The sequence below is a fragment of the Sus scrofa genome, chromosome 2, assembly GCF_000003025.6.
Source record: "Sus scrofa isolate TJ Tabasco breed Duroc chromosome 2, Sscrofa11.1, whole genome shotgun sequence".
In the NCBI taxonomy this organism is placed as follows: Eukaryota; Metazoa; Chordata; class Mammalia; order Artiodactyla; family Suidae; genus Sus; species Sus scrofa.
The window spans coordinates 59,892,788-59,911,200 of NC_010444.4; the positions used below are offsets into that span (position 1 = coordinate 59,892,788).

An 18,413-nucleotide genomic window follows, 5' to 3' on the forward strand; every position below is an offset into this window, starting at 1 on the left:
TTGAGCACCCTGGTTTTCCCAAAAAGTTTTATTTGGGCAGACCTGGGGACAGGGAGGGCCTGCATCTAGAAGAAGGTGTTGGGCCTCTTGGTGGTGAAGCGTGGCTTGTGCTGGCGACGGAGGACCCGGTGGGGTAGCGGGAACTTGATCTTGGAGTCCTGTGAAAAGAAGAGGCTGGTGAGTGAGGGAGGTTGAAGGCTCTTAACCTTGCCTTTCAGGGACCACTGAGGTGTGGCCACCCCCTGCTGGGATCCTGCGTCAAACCCAGTGCCTTTCTGCATCTCTCAAGGCTGGGGGACCTGCCAGGCCCACCTAGCGTTCTGGGGGAGCCCCCTCAGCCCACCCGGGGTCCCAGAGCACTCACGTGGAACTGCTTGACTGCTGGTCGGCGGCACTTGCTGGCTGCAATCTCCTCCACCTTCATGATCTGGATGGAGTGGGCCCGGGCCCGGTGCCGGGCACCCATGTCTCGGTCTGCAGGGAGCAGAGGCGGGCCGGGTGAGTGTCCACTCCAGGTTCTAGTCCCAGAGGGCACTGGTTACCAGGAGTGTAGGATCTCCAGATTCACTTTGAAGGACACGGATGCAGCCCCCCAAAGGCGACGAGGTCCACTTATTGTTAGCACCTTTGTTTAAACCGCTGCTACAAGAAACAGCAGTTCTTGGGTTTAGGTGCTTGGGTTCCGGTCCTGGCAGGTCTGGAGAAACTGGGATTGCTAACGCCAGGTCTCAACACTGGACTGGGGCTGGACTAGGATCTGGGTGGAAGCTGCATCTATACAAGAGGTTGACCTCAAGAGGGAGATTCCAGATGCAGTTTATGGTGGGTGACTGAACCAGCTTGGTGATGACTGGAGGTGCCCTGCCTCCCCATACCATAGGACTAATATCCACCTGCTGCAGTTTCTAGAAAAAAGCATGCTTGGGCATCCTCTCCACTCCTCCTGCTAAGTAAACACCTCCCCGGCCCGCACCTTGACACCATCCCTGGGACTCCCTGCTCCAGAAGCCTCTAGCATTTGCCCTGCCTCTGTCTAATTGGGGAGATATCAGACTGAGCCACGGATGCCTGCCATGGGCATCTAGAAGGAGCCTGTTGCGGGGAAACGATGGCTTACAGCACTGGGTGACAGCGCCGGCTGTGGTCAGGTCCCGGTACTCCCGATACATGTTGTGGGTGCCACTGCGGGAGTCGTAGCGCAACCAGATGCCAAAGTTCTTCACCCGCAGGGGAGACTTCTCAAACACCTGCCAAGGAGAGAAGACCAGCTGAGACAAGAGCAGCAATTGGGCCTCAATCAGGCCCCTACTGTCCCTGACCTCTGCCCCTGCTGCTCCAAAGGACAGTCCAGCCCCAGGCCTCTCTGGCCTGTATTCCAATTCCTACACCTTCAGGCTCTGAGGGGAATCTAGTGTCCACAAGATATCCCCATGGCAACAGGAGTGCAGAGTAGGCCAGGCCTGGATGCTTCCTCCACTGGGGCAAACACAGCTCCAGACTCCTCCCCAACACAACTCTCCTGGGACCATCTGGGCCAGGCGCTCCACAGCATAGTCCCATGGTACAGAGTCCAGCACCCATCGCAGCAAATGTGCCCCAGGCGACAGCACCTCTCCCTGCTTTATAGACAGAGAAGGTCCAGCCTCAGCCAAAGGGTCCCAGCACACCCTCCCTAGGCCTTGGGCTTTCTCATTAGGAAAAGGGCACGGAGGCACCCAAGTCATCCCAACTTATGGCCTGAACAGCATGTGAGAACAGGACCAGGGGTTGTAAAGTCAGCTAACCCTGTGGAGTGACAGATGCCCCAGGAAAAGGTATAAACCCACTCTGGATCCCACTCAGTCTCAGACACCCCATACCTGGCCACAGTAGACTATTTCCCCTGAAGACTTCTTCATCTTCTTCAGCTGAGACACAAAGTACCAGAAGCGGGACTTGGCGACAACATGATTAGGAGCAAAGATTCGCATGCGATAGAGGGGTGGTGTGCGGCATTTCGGGGTGGGCAGGCAGCGCCCCACCACCTTGTACTCTCGCAGCTGAAAGAGAAACAGAGGTGAGGTGGGGCCAGCACCCAAGGCCCAGAGGCAACTGTGGAGACTCACCCTACTCCCTTTCCCAAGCCTGTTGACAACAGGACCAGGTGATAGAGAAGAGCAAGTCCCACGTGAAATCTGGGTGCCTGTGGGTCAAACCACTGGCCGAGCCATTCACAAAGGCAGTGAGAGCAGGGAGGTTTAACCAAGATGCCTGTATGCCCTTTGCCCAGGCTCAGTAAAGTTGGTGGGGTGGGGCTGTTAACACAGAAGAGCCAGGCTGCCTCTTTCCTCCACAGCATCTCTGCAGCTCACATCTTACCAAAAATCCTCTTTTATTCTAGATCCCAGTGACAGTGACCAGCCTAGGATCTCATTGCCAACGCCAGGCAGAACCAGGATCAAGTTCCCTCCCCAACCATGGGCTCCCTGCACTGGCTACCAAGGCATGCACTCCCAAGTGGAAGCTCCCTGTTTACACAGATGCAAAGGTGAAGATGTCTGCCAGGTCCAAAACCTGTGATACAGCAGGAAAAAAGATCCATCTCCACAAATATCATCATTGCACTAACATCAATAGGAAATAGCCCCAAACTTCAAACCTGGTACCACCTTCTACCTCCCAGTCTGACTCATCGGCCTTACGGACCACCACTCATTCAGGAAAAAAAAAATCGATACGGTCAGTTTCTTCTCCAGTGTGGAAAATGGGACTGGAAAGCTAGAAATGACCCACCCGTTCAGTTTCTTCTGAGGGCCTGCACTTTCATCTCGGAGCCATAGCGCCTTCTGATTTTGCCCAGCACTTGCCACAGCGATAAGGCCCCCACTATCCATGTCAGCTCGAACTTACGATTTCCTTCTACTTCTCTCACAGCCATACGGAAAGAAACAGAATACTGCTTGCCTCCTACCACCCTCACCCTCCCGCCACTATATCCACTTCGCTAATGGGGAAACGAAGACTCGAGAAACGGATAAGGTCCCTTGGCGCGTACTCCCACACCGCGCAACGTCCCTTCCCCTGGAAAGCAGACTCGGCGTCCCTGGCCCCCGCGATCCCGGAGCTGGACGGGACCACGCACCAGCCTTCCCACGCGGCTCCCGCAGTGGCCGCCATGTTGGCTGCACCCAGGAGCGGCGGCGCGCGGCTTAACCAGGATGCGCACTCTCAGCATGTCCCATGCGTCCTACCGCGGCCCCCAATTCGGGTCGCGTCGCGTTCCCAGACTCTGTGCCGTACCGCGCTCGCCTTACCGTGCCCGAGGCCTTCATGGCGCTCTCTCCGCGTTCGCCGCCACCTCCGGAAAGGAAGTAGCCGCTCTCGCGCAGCCGCTCACCTTGATTTCGCTGCCGGAAGTCCCTCCCTTTCGAGGCCGGCAGCCCATTGGTTCCTCGACCCCATATCTGCTTTTTCATTGGCTCCGGATCCACCACCCTTTCACAGCATGGCCTCCCTTCGCGGCAAGACTACAACTCCCAAGAGGCAGAGCGGCTTGCCCTCCTGTTCAAGAGCGTCGTAAGGGAGCGTTGTTGCGCGGAGCCTGCCGGGAACTGTAGATAATTCGGTGTGTCTCAGTGGCTGGTTTCCGCTTTCTCTTGCACCGGGTGCTTAGAAGCATAAAACCAGGCCTCGGGTAGTCGCGGTACTTATGATGAGGTCGTAGCGCTTCTTCCCACTCTTCCCGCACCCCCCGCCTCACCCCGGAGCTTTCGAGCCCAGACCTGAGAGTTCTCATCCGCAGAATGGGAATAATACTGGTGTTTTTCTCCTAGAAATGTTACTATAATTAGAGTAAGCCGTGTAAAACGCCAAGCACAGAGCAATCAACAGTTAACAAGCACTGGAATTACCTGGTGGCGCGGTGGGTTAAGGACGTGTTGTCATTGCTGTGGCTCAGATCACTGCTGTGGCGCAGGTTCCATCTCAGCCCGAGAACTTCCACATGCCAGGGTCGCGGCCAAAAAACAAAACCTAAAGAAAACGAAAAACAACTGTTTTTCCATTTCGATGGAATGCTGCTTTTCTTCTTTTCTTCATTTTCTTCTTTCTCTTCTCCTTCGCCTTCCTCTTCTTTTTCTTGTCTGACTTGTGTTTCATAGTAGCAGATTCAAACGCCATCTAATTACTTGGAGTACAGAAAGAGGCTCTCCTGGAAGTGAGACCGAGCTCGGAAAAGGAAAGAGCTCATAACGTCAGGCTGTGAAGGAAAACAAAGAGGAAAGAGAATAAGTTGAAAAGTTTATTTTAGGAGGGCTCTTGGAGGGTGTGACAACTGAACCCAATTAGAATTTTGTTTTTCTTTTTAGGGCCGCACCTGGGGTCCAGCCTACACCACAGCCACAGCAATGCCAGATTCTAACCCCATCTGCTGTGGCAATCCGGATCTTAACTATCACGGAGGGAAGGGAGGGATGGAACCTGCATCCTCATGGATACTAGTTGGATTCTTAACCCGGCTGAGCCACAAGGGAATTCCTACTGAGATATAATTGATACATAACATTGTATTAGTTTCAGGTGTACAACTGAGGATTTGATACATGTATATGTGAAACATCACTATAAGTATAGTTAACACATCTGTTACCTCACAGTTACAATGTTTTTCCTTGTGTTGAGAGCTTTTAAGCTCTCCTCTTAGCAAATTTCAAATTTACAATACAGTATTGTTAATTATAGTCATCATGCTACATATTACATCCCTAGTACTCACTTATCTTGTAACTGGAAGTTTGTACTTTTTGGCTACCTTCACCCATCTCCCCCCACCCCCACCTCTGGCAGCCACCAATCTAGTCTCTGTCTCTTTGAGTTCACTTTTTAAAGATTCAATATATAAATGGAATCTACATGTGGTATTTACACATGAGTAGGGATCATACAGTATCTGTCTTTCTGTGTCTGACTTATTTCACTAAGCACAGTACCCTCAAGATCCATCCATGTTGTTGCAGATGGCAGATCTCCTTTTTAATGCCTGAGTAATTTTCCTTTATATATATAGGTACCCACCGCATTTTTTCTTTCTTCCTTCCTTCCTCTCTTTCTTTCCTTCCTTTTTTTCTGCCTTTTTTTTTTTTTTTTTAAGGACCACTCCTAAGGCATATGGAAGTTGCAGGCTAGGGACTGAATTAGAGCTGCAGCTCTTCAGCTTATGCCACAGCCACAGCAGATCCGAGCCGCATATGGGACCTACCCTGCAGCTTTCAGCAATGCCAGATCCTTAACCCCAAAGTTCAAGTCAGGGATTGAACTTTCATCTTCACGGACACTATTTCAAGTTCATAACCCACTGAGCCATAAGGGGAACTCCTGCAAATATCTTCTTGAGTGAGTGTTTTGTTTCCTTTGGATAAACACACAGAAGAGGAATTGCTGGATCATATGGTAGGTTTTTTTTTGTTTTTTTTTTTTTTTTTTTTTTGTCTTTTTGCCTTTTCTAGGGCTGCTTCCATGGCACATGGAGGTTCCCAGGCTAGGGGTCCAATCGGAGCTGTAGCCACCGGTCTACGCCAGAGCCACAGCAACTTGGGATCCAAGCCGCATCTGTATGGTATTCTATTTTTACTTTTTTGAGAAACCCTCATACTGTTTTCCATTGTGCCTGCGTCGGTTTATGTCCCCACCAACAGTGCAGTAGGGTTCCTTTTTCTCTACATTCTCCCACCAATCCTTATCTCTCTCTCTCTCCTTTTTTAGGGCTGAACCCATGGCATAAGGAAATCCCAGGCTAGGAGTTAAATCAGAGCTGTAGTCACTGGCCACTGCCACAGCTACTGCCACCAGATCTGAGCCACTTCTGCGACCTATAATCACAGCTCACAGCAACACTGGATCCTTAACCCACTGAGAAAGGCCAGGGATTGAACCCATTTCCTTATGGATACTAGCTGGGATGTTACCATTGAGCCACAACAGGAGCTCCTGTTTTTTCGATGCTAGCCATTTTAACAGGTGTGATGGGATATCTCACTGTTTTGTTTTCTTTTTTTGTTTGTTCGTTTTTTGTTTTTTGTTTTTGCTTTTCAGGGCCGCATCCATGGCATATGGAGGTTCCCCTGCTAGGGATACAATTGGAGCTACAGCTGCCAGCCTACACCACAGCCACAGCAATGCCAGATCTGAGCCGTGTTTGTGACCTACACCACAGCCTGTGGCAACACTGGATCCCCAACCCACTGAGCTAGGCTAGGGATCGAACGTGAAACCCCATGGTTCCTAGTCGTATTCATTTCTGCTGAGCCACGACAGGAACTTCTCATTGTGGTTTTGATTTGCATTTCTCTGATGGTTGGTGATGTTGAACCTCTCTTCATGTACCTGTTGGCCATTTGAATGTCTTCTTCTTCAAAAAAAAGTTTGATTCCTCTGTCCAGTTAAAAAATCAGACTGTTTTTTGCTACTGAGTTTTATGAGTTCTTTATATATTTGAGATTTTAATGCCTTATCAGCTAAATGGTTTGCAAATAGTTTCTCCCATTCTGTAGTTTGCCTTTTCATTTTGTTGAAGGCTTCCTTTGCTGTGCAGAAGATTTTTAATTTGATGTCCACTCATTTATTTCTTTACTGCTTTTTGTTGCATGAAGTGACTGTTTTCTTTTTTGGCTGTGTCTGCAGCATGTGTAGGTGTCAGGGCCAGAAACTCAACCCGAGCCACAGCAATGGCAATGCTGGATCCTCAACCTGCTAAGTTAACCGGGAACTCTGAAGTGACTAGCTTCTTCTTTTTCTTTTTTTGCTTTTAGGGCCACACCCTAAAATATGGAGGTTTCCAGGCTAGGGGTTGCACCAGAGCTACAGCTGCCAGCCTTCACCACAGCCACAGCAATGCAGGATCCAAGCTGCATCTGCGACCTACACCACAGCTCACAGCAACACCAGCTCCTCAACGCACTGAGTGAGGCCAGGAATTGAACTTGCAACCTCATGGTTCCTACTCGGATTCATTTCTGCCGGTCCATGGTGGGAACTCTTTAAGTGACTAGCTTCTAATGTAACATTATATCTCCTGTAATGATACCACCTTTAATTATATATATATATGTACATGTGTATATATATAGTCTTTATAGGGCTGCATCCATGACATATGGAAGTTCCCAGGCTGGGCTTGAATCAGAGCTGCAGCTGCCAGCCTATGCCACAGCAACAGCAATGCAGGATCTGATCTGCATCTGCAGCCTACACCGCAGCTCATGGCAATGCTGGATCCTTAACCCACTGAGCGAGGCCAGGGATCAAACCTGCATCTTCATGGGGTGCTAGTCAGATCCTTTTCCACTGAGCCACGATAGGAAGTGTAATGCTTTTTTTTTTTTGGATGTTTTGATGTCTTTATGTGCTGAAGAAGTTGTGAGACCAACATGGGCAGGAGCAGATTAAGTTAGTCAGTGCCTTCCTAGTGGACACTGAGGTTGTGAAAAACTCAAAAACTTGGCGGGAAAATGCAAGACGGAGGAAGGGCAGTCAGCATCTGGCTGCACCCTCCTGGCTCTGCCCATTTTTCTGGGGGAACCAGTGGGCGAGACTCCATCTGAACGACTCTGCCACGAGTATCCACTAGATGGCAGCAGAGCTCCTGCAGATCGTTGCTGGGCCAATAGCCTGGGACTTTGGTGTGGAGTTGGCACAGGTTCAAATGCCACAGAAAGTTTCCTGATGCATCTCTGCTCTGAGCCTCCACCTCTCTATCCTCCCTATGGTAAGGCTAATCATAGTCCCCAGCTTGTAGGCTGGTAGAGAAGTTTAAATGGCAAGTAACTGTTTGGACTAGGGTGGCAAGGGCTCTACCTTTACTGGCTGTGCCTTTCCCTTCCCGATGTGATGGCAAAGCTTTGAACTTTGGTTTCACCCAGGCTGCCAGGAGGGGAAAAGCAGTGGAAAGAGGTCCTGGAGCCCAGGCCACAAATTGAGTCCTGGGAGGGCAGGAGATTTTCCAGAGTAGGGAAAGTAGGAAGGACAGGGGAGAAAAAGAAAAAGGGGAGAAGGACAAAGTGGAGATGGAGGGTCACAAGCAGAGCCCTGGCCTTGGGACCTGGCACTTCTATCTCCAAAGCCTGGGTCAAGGTGACCCTTGCAGCTAGAGAGCAGGGTCGAACACGTGCATGCCTCGTGTGTATATGTGTGTGTGTTCTACCTAATTTTTTTTTTTTTTTGTCTTTTGTCTTTTTAGGGCTGCACCCACAGCATATGGAGGTTCCCAGACTAGGGATCTAATTGTAGCTGCAGCTGCTGACCTACACCACAGCCACAGCATCATGGGTTCCGAGCCAAGTCTTAGACCTACACCACAGCTCATGGCAACGCCAGATCCTCAACCCACTGAATGAGGCCATGGATCAAACCCACAACCTCTTGGTTTCCAGTCGGATTTATTAACCACTGAGCCGCTGACAGGAACACCATACCTAATATTTTTTTAAAAAAGCTCTTTTTGTTGAACATTTTGGTGCTGCCTGGCAAGTGCTGCCATGGTCCCTGCTGCACCCCTGACCCACTTCTTGCTTCTGTGCATCCCTCCCCACTGCCCCCGCCTCAGGTCTTGCTGAAGTCCAAGCTGGATAAGCTGGTCCTGGACCTTGGATCTCAAGCTATGTGATCTTCCGTTTCTGTCATCATCATTCGACCAGGTGCAGCCAAGTTCCTGGTACAGGGTAACTGTGCCTGAGCACCCCAGGCTTTGTTAATCCAGGCTTCTTGGCTGCACCTCAGCTTGGATCACCACATGAACACAAATCTTCCCCTCCTGGGCTGTCACCTTTGGTACTTCCCCATCCTGCCCACCCCCTTCTCCATCTCTGCTAGTGACAGCTCCATAGGGCATGGCTGGCCGGAGTTCTGTTCCTGTCCTTCTGTCCACCAAATGTCCCCAAGCCACCCACTCCCCCATACCCCAAGAGCTACCCTATCCAGGCCCTGCTGTCTGTCCCCAATTGTCCCTGCTCCCAACCCTCATTCATTCATTAATTCATTCCTTCTGGTACCTACTGTGTACCAGGTACTAGGGGCACAGCCATGATGACAACCCAAACTCCTAGGGAAGCTGACAAACTCATGGGGGGAAATGGATAAAAACGATAAATAAGAAAAATAGGGAGCTCCCGTTGTAGCTCAGCAGGTTAAGAACCTTACTAGTATCCATGAGGATGCAGCCTTACTCAGTGGGTTAAGGATCCAGTGTTGCCATGAGCTCTGGTCTAGGTCACAGATGTGGCTGGGATCCTGTGTGTCTGTGGCTGTGAGGCAGCTGCAGCTCCAATTCAACCCCTAGCCTGGGAACTTCCATATGCTGCAGGTTCGTGCCTAAAAAGAAAAAGAAAAAGGTAAAATATGTAAACGAATTCTCTCTCTTTGGCCCATCAGGGCTCCCCAGTACCCTTCCCCAGCAGCAGCCACCAGGGGAACAAGTTGTCATAAACATAAACATCTGTTTCTCTGCAAAGAATCCTCACTGAGGAAATCCTTATGGTCTCCTCTCTTTCTATACAAATTGAAGAAGCTTCCTGCCCAGACAGGTTTGCACCTTGCTTTTTCCTTCACAAAGCATCTGTGTGGTCTTTCCTCACTGTCAGCATTGGGCTGCCTTGTTCCTTTGTATAGCTGCATAATATTCCATGCTAAGAATGGCCATAGTTTATTCAGTGAATCCCCTGTGGCTGGACATCTAGGTTGTTTCCCACTGATTACTAGTAATCAGTGCTTTGATGAATAAATAACCCTATAAGTATCATTTCTGGAAAGCTCTTTCCCTAGAAGGAGCCTTGGGTTTCAGGGCAATTTCTTCAGCTTTGTCTGATCCCCTCCATTGGACTGGGTTATTCCCACCCTTTTTTTTTTGGCCACACCCATGGCCACACTCATGAAATTCCTGGGCCAGAGATCAAATCCGAGTTACACCTATGACCTATAGCACAGCTGTGATAACCCCAGGTCCTTACCCCACTAAGTGACAGTGGGAACTCCCTCATTTCCACTCTTGACAGCAGCAGATGAGAATTTGTTCCTGCAGAACCTCAAGAATGCAATAAGTTCTCACGCATTTCATCTGTGATGGTCTGACCCATGGGAAATTGCCCTTTGTTATTTCTTCCACCCATTCCCCATCTTTTTGGCTTTATTGAAGTATAATTGGAGTCCACAGAATTACACTCATTTATTTTTTTTATTTTTATTTTTTTGTCTTTTTACTATTTCTTGGGCCGCTCCTGAGGCATATGGAGATTCACAGGCTAGGGGTCTAATCGGAGCCGTAGCCACCAGCCTACACCAGAGCCACAGCAACGGGGGATCCGAGCTGCATCTGCAACCTGCACCACAGCTCACGGCAACGCCGGATCGTCAACCCACTGAGCGAGGGCAGGGACCAAACCCACAATCTCATGGTTCCTAGTTGGATTCGTTAACCACTGCGCCACGACGGGAACTCCAGAATTACACTCATTTAAAATGCACATTTGGAGTTCCCATCATGGCTCAGTGGAAACAAATCTGACTAGCATCCATGAGGATGTGGGTTTGATTCCTTGCCTCATTCAGTGGGTTAAGGATCCAGCATTGCCATGAGTTGTGGTATAAGTCATAGACAAGGCTCAGATCTGGTATTGCTGTGGTTGTGGCTGGTGATTGCAGCTCCAAATCACCCCTAGCCTGAGAACTTCCATATGCCACAGGTGCAATCCTAAAAAGACAAGAAAATAAAAATAAAGTTAAATTAAAATCATTGAGTCTAGAAAATGTTTTTTTTTAAATCATTTTGGGGAGTTCCTGTGGTGGCTCAGTGGTAATAAACCCAACTAATATCCATGAAATGTGGGTTTGATCCTTGGCCTTGCTCGGGGGTTAAGGATCTGTCATTGCCATGAGCTGTGGTATAGGTCACAGATGCGGTTCAGATCCCATATTGCAGTGGCCGTGGTATAGGCTGGCAGCTGTAGCTCTGAATCGACCCCTAGCCTGGGAACCTCCACAGGCTGCAGGTGTGACCTTAAAAAGAAAAAAAAAAAAATCCACAGATAACTTTACAGTTGGTCCTCCCTATCAGAGGTTCCATTGAGTTAACCAACTGCAGATATTGTAGTACTGTAGGATATATTTATTGAAAAAAATCTGTGTATAAGTGGATCCTTGCAGTTCAAACTCATGTTACTCAAGGGTCAACCTTACGTTTAACTGGAATTTCTCCTATTATGAGTGAGGCCGAGTATCTTTTTCTGAGTTTAAGAGCCATTTGTCCTTCATCGTCTATGGTTTCTGGGGTTCACATCCTGTTAAGTCATTGGCATTTTCTCTTTTCTTTTTTTTCTTTTTCTTTTTTTTTTTTTTTGTCTTTTTTGCCATTTCTAGGGCCGTTCCCGCGGCATATGGAGGTTCCCAGGCTAGGGGTTGAATCGGAGCTGTAGCCACCGGCCTATGCCAGAGCCACAGCAACTCGGGATCCAAGCCATGTCTGCGACCTACACCACAGCTTACAGCAACAGTGAGGCCATTGAGCGAGGCCAGGCATCGAACCTGCAACCTCATGGTTCCTGGTCGGATTTGTTAACCACTGAGCCATGACGGGAACTCCTCATTGGCATTTTCTTATTGTATTCTAGGAATTGCTTCTACAATGAAGATATTTGATCCACGACATGAGTTTACCATTGTTTCCAGTTTCTCTTGTGTATTCTTTGACAGGGTTTGTGGGCTTTTTGCTAGTACAAACTTTGAGAGGTTTGCACCACTCAAGTTTTTGATTTTTTGGGAGGCACATTCTGGGCTCCACCTCCTGGAATCTCCTAATGGAGCCATCACATGTCCCTCTCTGTGGCTGACGGTGCCACCTTTGTCCTGACCCTGTTTGCCTTCTGCTCATTCCCTACATTCCACAGTGACCATCCCACTGGAGTTTCGGGGCCCCAGAAACTCACTGTTTTTCCTGGAGGGCAGGAGCCTCCCTTTCAGGGCCAGGGTGGGTGTGCGTGTTTGCATTCCTCTCTGCTGAAGCCATCCAGGAAGTGAAACAAAAATGCTATGGCTAAGCCCCCATGCTGCACTTCCTGCCGCAAGCTTGCTGTGGCTCCCACTCTGCTGAGGACACAACCCATATCCCTTCCCTCTACCCTCAAGGCCCCACTGATGCCTCCAAACAAGTCTCAGCACAGCGTGTCCCTGCCACCCTCCCCTTCTCAGGAACACTGTGATCTTGTCCAGCTTTGCCTGGGCTGTTGCTCTGCCAGAACTCTCCACACATCCAGCTCACTCTCTGGCTAATCCTACTTGTCTTTGGATTTCAGTATCAAAGTCACTTTCTCCGGGAAGCCCTCCCAGACCAAATCTCTCCTAGCAGCCTGGCACCGAGGGCCACTGAAACACTTATTGGATAATCGCTTGTCATCTCCCCTACTAGACTGTTGGCTCCACCAGGAAGAGACCAGATCTACTCTGTCCCCTGCTGTGTCCCCAATGCCCTGCACACAGGAAATGGCTAATAAGTGTCTGTGAGCAACTGAAATCAATGAAATCTGTACCAAAGCTATTTTCGTGCCAGGGCTTGTGACAGGATTATACAGAGGAAAGTGTTCTCTAAAATCTATCTCCAAAGCTCTACTTTCTGGGGTGTGTATCCTGCAAAGAATACTGGCCTGGGTCTGACCTGGACACTGTCCCAGTCCCCTGCCTCTTCCACTCATGAGAGCCTAAGGGGTGTAAAAAAGCATCCATCAGGAATTCTCACTGTGGTGCAGCAGGTTAAGGAGCCAGTGTTGCCTTTGTGGCCGCAAGGGTTCAATCCCCAGCCTGGAGCAGTGGGTTAAAAGGATCTGGTGTTGGCACAGCTGTGGTGTAGGTCCTGCGCAGATCCAGCTTCATTCCTTTCCCTGGGTGCAAAATTAGTTCCTCTGGGTGACCAACCCACATATGCCACAGATGGGTAAACTGAGGCCCTAGAAGTCAGGATGTGCCCCCACCCCTGGTAAGACCTGGGCTCTTCTCTGTGCCATCACCCTTTCCCTTAGGTCTGGGGGCTCCAGCAGCCTGTCTGAGCAGGACTGCGTCTACAGAGGCTTCCGGAACTTTCTGCCCCTCCCTGCCACCGTCCCCCACATGGCCATGACTTTCGGTAAGTGACAGCGGCTCAGGAAGCCGAGGGGCCCACACAGGAAGGAGCGAGTGGGACTTTCCTCCTCTTGTTGCTGCCCCACGGTGGCGGCTCTGCCCGCCTGTGGCTGCCCCAGGGTCACCCACCTCCAGGTAAGACAGGTTAGAAACGGTGCCGCCACAGGGCTCTGGCTGGGGGTGGCGGGTGGGGGTCCAGGGAATCCGTGTGGTGGCTACAGACAATGCCAAGTTTGCCTTCCAGGCCTCTGAGGAAAGCTGCCAGATGTGCGCTGGGACTGCTGGCTCCGGCAAAGTGCTCCCCTCTCTGTGCCTTAATTTGTCCTCAGTGAAGTCCCAGCTCCCCAGACCTGAAAGAATCTTTGCGCATGCGCTCAGTACTGGGGAAGCTGTTCCCAGCCCCCAAGTTGCCAGGCCCCAAGCCGGAGCACTGGGTGACTAACCAGATGTCCCAGCATGTGGGACTTTTGGTGTTAAAACAGGGGCATTTTTCTGGGCCCCAAACACCACCTCTGACTTTCTTCCTCTTTTTTTTTTTAACTTTCGCTATTTAAGCAATCTTGTTTCTTTAAGATTTGTTTTAAACAAAATATGTGGTGTGTAATTCCATTTAGATAAGGTTGCAAAGTCAGGCAAGAGCAGGGCGACTGTTAGAAATAAGACTGTGGTTACTTCTGTGGGGAGTGACAGGGGCCCCAGAGCTCCTGGGCCTGGGCGTGTTCCAATTGCTGGTCTGGGAGCTGGTGACACTGGAGTGTCGCTGGTGGAAAGTTCTCTCTTCGCCATGCCCTCCTTCCCTGACGATGAGCGCCAAATCACTGTGCTAAGGGACCCTCCTATCTGGTTGAGCTGGCATTTGTCAAGTGCTTGCAGGACATGTTACCAAGGATTTGTGCCACTTAGTGTGGATTAAATGTGTTGACAGCCTTGGCTGGGCTCTGCAAACCCCCTCACCCAATCAGCTGGGAGCCAGCACATTCCACAGCTGAGAAAGTGGGAGCATTGCTGGGGTCACAAAGCTGGGATACGGTGGGGCTGGAATTTGAACCCAGAGTCTGGGGTTTTCATCTATCCCCTGTCTCCGGTTTATAATCTGGGTGTGTTAAAATCTCATTCATACTATCTATCCTCCCGCCATTAATTTGGAACATAGTTGTTGTTGGTTTTTTGGTCTTTTTAAAAGGGCCACACTCCCAGCATATGGAGGTTCCCAGGCTAGGGGTCTCATTGGAGCTACAGCCACAGCAATGCCAGATCTGAGCCACATCTGTGACCTACACCACAGCTCACGGCAATACCGGATCCTTACCCCACTGAGCAACGCCAGGGATCAAACCCACAACTTCATGGTTCCTAGTCAGATTTGTTTCCACTGCGCCACTATGGGAACACCTGGAACATAGTTTTTACCCAACATTCTCTTCTTCTTCTTCTTCTTCTTTTTTTTTTAGAGCCACACCTGTAGCATATGGAGATTCCCAGGCTAGGGGTCCAATCGGAGCTGTAGCTGCTGGCCTACACCACAGCCACAGCAATGTCAGATCAGAGCTGTGTCTGTGACTTATACCACTGCTCATGGCAATGCTGAATCCTTAACCCATGCTCGAGGCCAGGGAACAAACCAGCGTCCTCATGGATGCTAGTCAGATTTGTTTCCACTGATCCATGATGTCTCCTTTTTTTTAAAACTTGTTGTTTGCAAAGAGTTCCTTTTTTTTTTTTTTAAATCACTCAATGAATTTATTACATTTATAGTTGTACAACATCATCACAACCAAATTTTATAGCATTTCCATCCCAAACCCTCAGTGCATCCCCCCACCCCCCAACCTGTCTCATTTGGAAACCATAAGTTTTCAAAGTCTGTGAGTCAGTGTCTGTTCTGCAAAGAAGTTCATTGTGAACTTTTTTTAGATTCCACATGTAAGTGATAGCATTTGATGTTGGTGTCTCATTGTCTGACTGACTTCTCTTAGCATAACTTCTAGTTCCATCCATGTTGCTGCAAATGCCGTTATTTCTTTCCTTTTAATGGCTGAGTAATATTCCATTGTGTATATGTACCACATCTTCTTGATCCACTCCTCTGTTGATGTCGATGGACATTTAGGTGGTTTCCATGTCTTGGCTATTGTATGCAGTGCTGCAGTTAACACTGGAGTACATGTGTCTTTTCGAGTCATGGTTTTCTTTGGATAGATGCTCAGAAGTGGGATTGCTGGATCACATGGTAATTCTATGTTTAGTTTTCTGAGGAATCTCCATACTGTTTTCCACAGTGGTTGCACCAATTTACAATCTCACCAACAGCGTATGAGTGTTCCCTTTTCTCCACACCCTCTCCAGCCCTTATTGTTTATAGACTTTTTGATGATGGCCATTCTGGCTGGTGTAAGGTGGTACCTCATGGTGGTGGTTTTGATTTGCATTTCTCTAATAATGAGTGATGTTGAACATCTTTTCATGTGTTTTTTGGTGATCTGTATGTCTTCTTTGGAGAACTGTCTGTTTAGATCTTCTGCCCATTTTTTGATGGGGCTGTTTGTTTTTTTGGTATGGAGCTGTAGGAGGTATTTATAAATTTTGGAGATTAATCCCTTGTCAGTCGATTCATTTGCAAAGATTCTGTCCCATTCTGTGGGTTGTATTTTCATTTTGTTTAAGGTTTCCTTGGCTGCGCAGAAACTTTTAAGTTTAATTAAGTCCAATTGTTTATTTTTGTTTTTACTGTCATTACTCTAAAAGGTGGATCTGAGAAGATGTTGCTGTCATTTATGTCAGAGAGTGTTTGGCCTATGTTTTCCTCTAAGGGTTTTATAGCATCTGGTCTTATATCTGGGTCTTTCATCCATTTTGAGTTTATTTTTGTGTATGGTGTTAGGAAGTGTTCTAATTTCATTCTTTTATGTGTGACTGTCCAGTTTTCCCAGCACCACTTACTGAACAAGCTGTCCTTTCTCCATTGCATATTCTTGCTTCCTTTGTTATAGATGAGTTGGCTGTAGGTGCGTGGGTTTAATTCTGGGCTCTCTATCCTGTTCCACTGATCTATATTTCTGTCTTTGTGCCAGGACCATACAGTTTTGATGACTGTACCTTCATGGTATAGTCTGAAGTCCAGGAGCCTTGATTCCTCCAGCTCCATTTTTCTTTTTCAGGACATCTTTGGCTATTCTGGGTATTTTGTGCTTCCAAAAAAACTTTAAAATATTTTGTTCTAGTTCTGTGAAAAATGTCATTGGTAATTTGTTTTGTTTGTTTTTATTTTATTTTTATTTTTTTGCTTTTTAGGGTCACACCCAGGGCATATGGAGCTTCCGAGGCTAGGGGTCTAATTAGAGCTACAGCTGCCTGCCTATGCCACAGCCACAACAATGCCAAATCCTTAACCCACTGAGTGAGGCCAGGGATCGAACCCTCAACCTCATGGTTCCTAGTTGGATTCGTTTCCACTGAGCCATGACAGGAACTCCTGTCCTTGGTAATTTGATAGGGATTGCGTTGAATCTGTAGATTGCCTTGGGTAGTATAGTCATTTTGATACTATTGACTCTTTCAGTCCAAGAGCATGGTGTATCTTTCCATCTATTTGTGTCATCTTTGATTTCTTTCATCAGCGTCTTGTAGTTTTCAGAGTACAGGTTTTTGTCTCTTTAGGTAGGTTTATTCCTAAGTATTTTATTCTTTTTGATGCAATGGTAAAGGGGATTGCTTCCCTAATTTCTCTTTCTGAGCTTTCATTGTTAGTATATAGAAATGCAGTCGATTTCTGTGTATTACAATGTCTCCTTTAAAAAAAAATTTTTTTTTTAATGGGTGCACCCATGGTGAATGAAGTTCGCAAGTCAGCAGCTGAATCCAAGCCACAGTTTCAGCCTATGCCACAGCTGCAGCAATGCTGGATCCTTAACCCCTTTTCCCCAGGGGTGGAACCCATGCCTCCACAGCTACCTGAGCTGCTGCAGTCAGATTCTTAATCTACTGGGCCACAATGGGAACTCCCAACATTCTCTTTGTATCTTCTTCACTTGGGTCAACTGAAGTGGAGCTTCTCCACTTCCCTTCCTTTTCCTCATTGGGGCTGAAACCCAAACCCTTCCTCTATCCAGCCAAGGGTCTTGAGCTCAGGGGTCCCCCAGGGTGTCAGAGATCTGGAAGTTAGTTGGTGAAGAACGCCTGGGAATAAGGTGGGTGGTTTCCTCCTGGGTCTATCTAGGGAGGGCCTCCTACTATCGGGGCCTAATGGCAGGAGTGATGAAGAGGATGGAGATGTAGGCAGCAGGAGAGACAGACACAGGCAGACTCTGTTAACTGAGTCATCAGTCTGGATCTGCCCCTAAGGCATGCATCACACCAGGTGCAAAAGCTTCCAGCCCCCTTGGAGTTCCCGTTGTGGCTCAGTGGTTAACGAATCCGACTAGGAACCAGGAGGTTGCGGGTTCGATCCCTGGCTTTGCTCAGTGGGTTAAGGATCCAGCATTGCCATGAGCTGTGGTGTAGGTTGCAGACGCGGCTTGGGTCCCGTGTTGCTGTGGCTCTGGCATAGGCTGGCAGCTACAGCTCCGATTAGACCCCTAGCCTGGGAACTTCCATATGCTGCAGGAGCGGCCCAAGAAAATGGCAAAAAGAAAACAAAAAGCTTCCAGCCTCTGCTGGAATACCTCAGACCCACAGAGAGGGATGGCCACTTCTGTCCCTTTAAACACCCATGTGTACAAGCCAGTGCCCATCTGCTAGAAAGTAAATCCCTGTATCTGTGATTGATTCTTCATGCCTGTCTGGAGAAGGAGTTGGAGAGGGTGTGTGTGTGTGGAGGCTGACCAGAGATGTCTGCCCTGGGCATCAACAAGAGTGTGGCATATGAGTTCACACACAAAAATTGTTTTTCTCTTTTTCTTTTTTGGCCACCCTGTAGCATATGGGGTTTCTGGGCCAGGGATTGGATCCAAGCCACAGTTACAACCTATGCTGCAGCTGTGGCGACTGCAGGATCCTTAACCAACTGTGCCAGGCCAGGGATGGAACCTGCATCCCAGTGCTCCAGAGATACCACTGATCCCCTTGCACCAAAGCAGGAACTCTGAGTTCACAAAAAGTTGTGTGTCTATCTTCCAGTCCCCCAGCACAGCCTTCAGCTGGTGGGTAATGGCTTCTCATCCACCTTGCACACTCAGCTCCCTTCTCTACCTCTCTGTCTTTCTGTGTATCTCTGGTCCCTTTTTCCTCCCTCTTTCTCCAGCTTCATCCCTACCTCAGCCTGCAGTATCGCTGCTCCCTAC

General features: G+C 48.8%; 2 protein-coding genes across 9 annotated transcripts in view; one reads left to right on the forward strand and one right to left on the reverse strand.

Moving 5' to 3' along the window:
* Positions 1–13,455, reverse strand: RPL18A (ribosomal protein L18a). Of its 4 annotated transcripts, none has more exons than XM_021083534.1 (5): positions 13,264–13,455; positions 1,860–4,237; positions 1,118–1,247; positions 365–474; positions 10–158 (listed from the first exon to the last, which is right to left on the reverse strand). In XM_021083534.1, exons 2-5 carry the CDS (start codon positions 1,968–1,970, stop codon positions 66–68), a joined length of 444 nt encoding a protein of 147 aa, XP_020939193.1. In that variant the 5' UTR covers positions 1,971–4,237; positions 13,264–13,455; the 3' UTR covers positions 10–65. The 4 variants fall into 4 exon arrangements, 3 of the variants coding, with proteins under 3 accessions (XP_020939193.1, XP_020939192.1, XP_003123559.4); XM_021083533.1 differs by lacking the exon at positions 13,264–13,455 and adding an exon at positions 11,949–12,105; XM_003123511.5 differs by lacking the exon at positions 13,264–13,455 and having other exon boundaries at positions 1,860–2,039; positions 3,294–3,416.
* JAK3 (Janus kinase 3) overlaps positions 13,114–18,413 on the forward strand; it is a 20,604-nt gene continuing 15,304 nt past the window's right edge. For 2 of the 5 annotated variants that reach the window (XM_013987479.2, XM_013987480.2), the window contains exon 1: positions 18,124–18,272. The gene's annotated coding sequence lies outside the window, so the exon portion shown is untranslated. Of the gene's footprint in view, positions 13,270–18,123; positions 18,273–18,413 lie in introns of those variants that run through there. The other 3 variants (XM_005654907.3, XM_003123500.4, XM_021083532.1) reach the window with 3 other exon arrangements.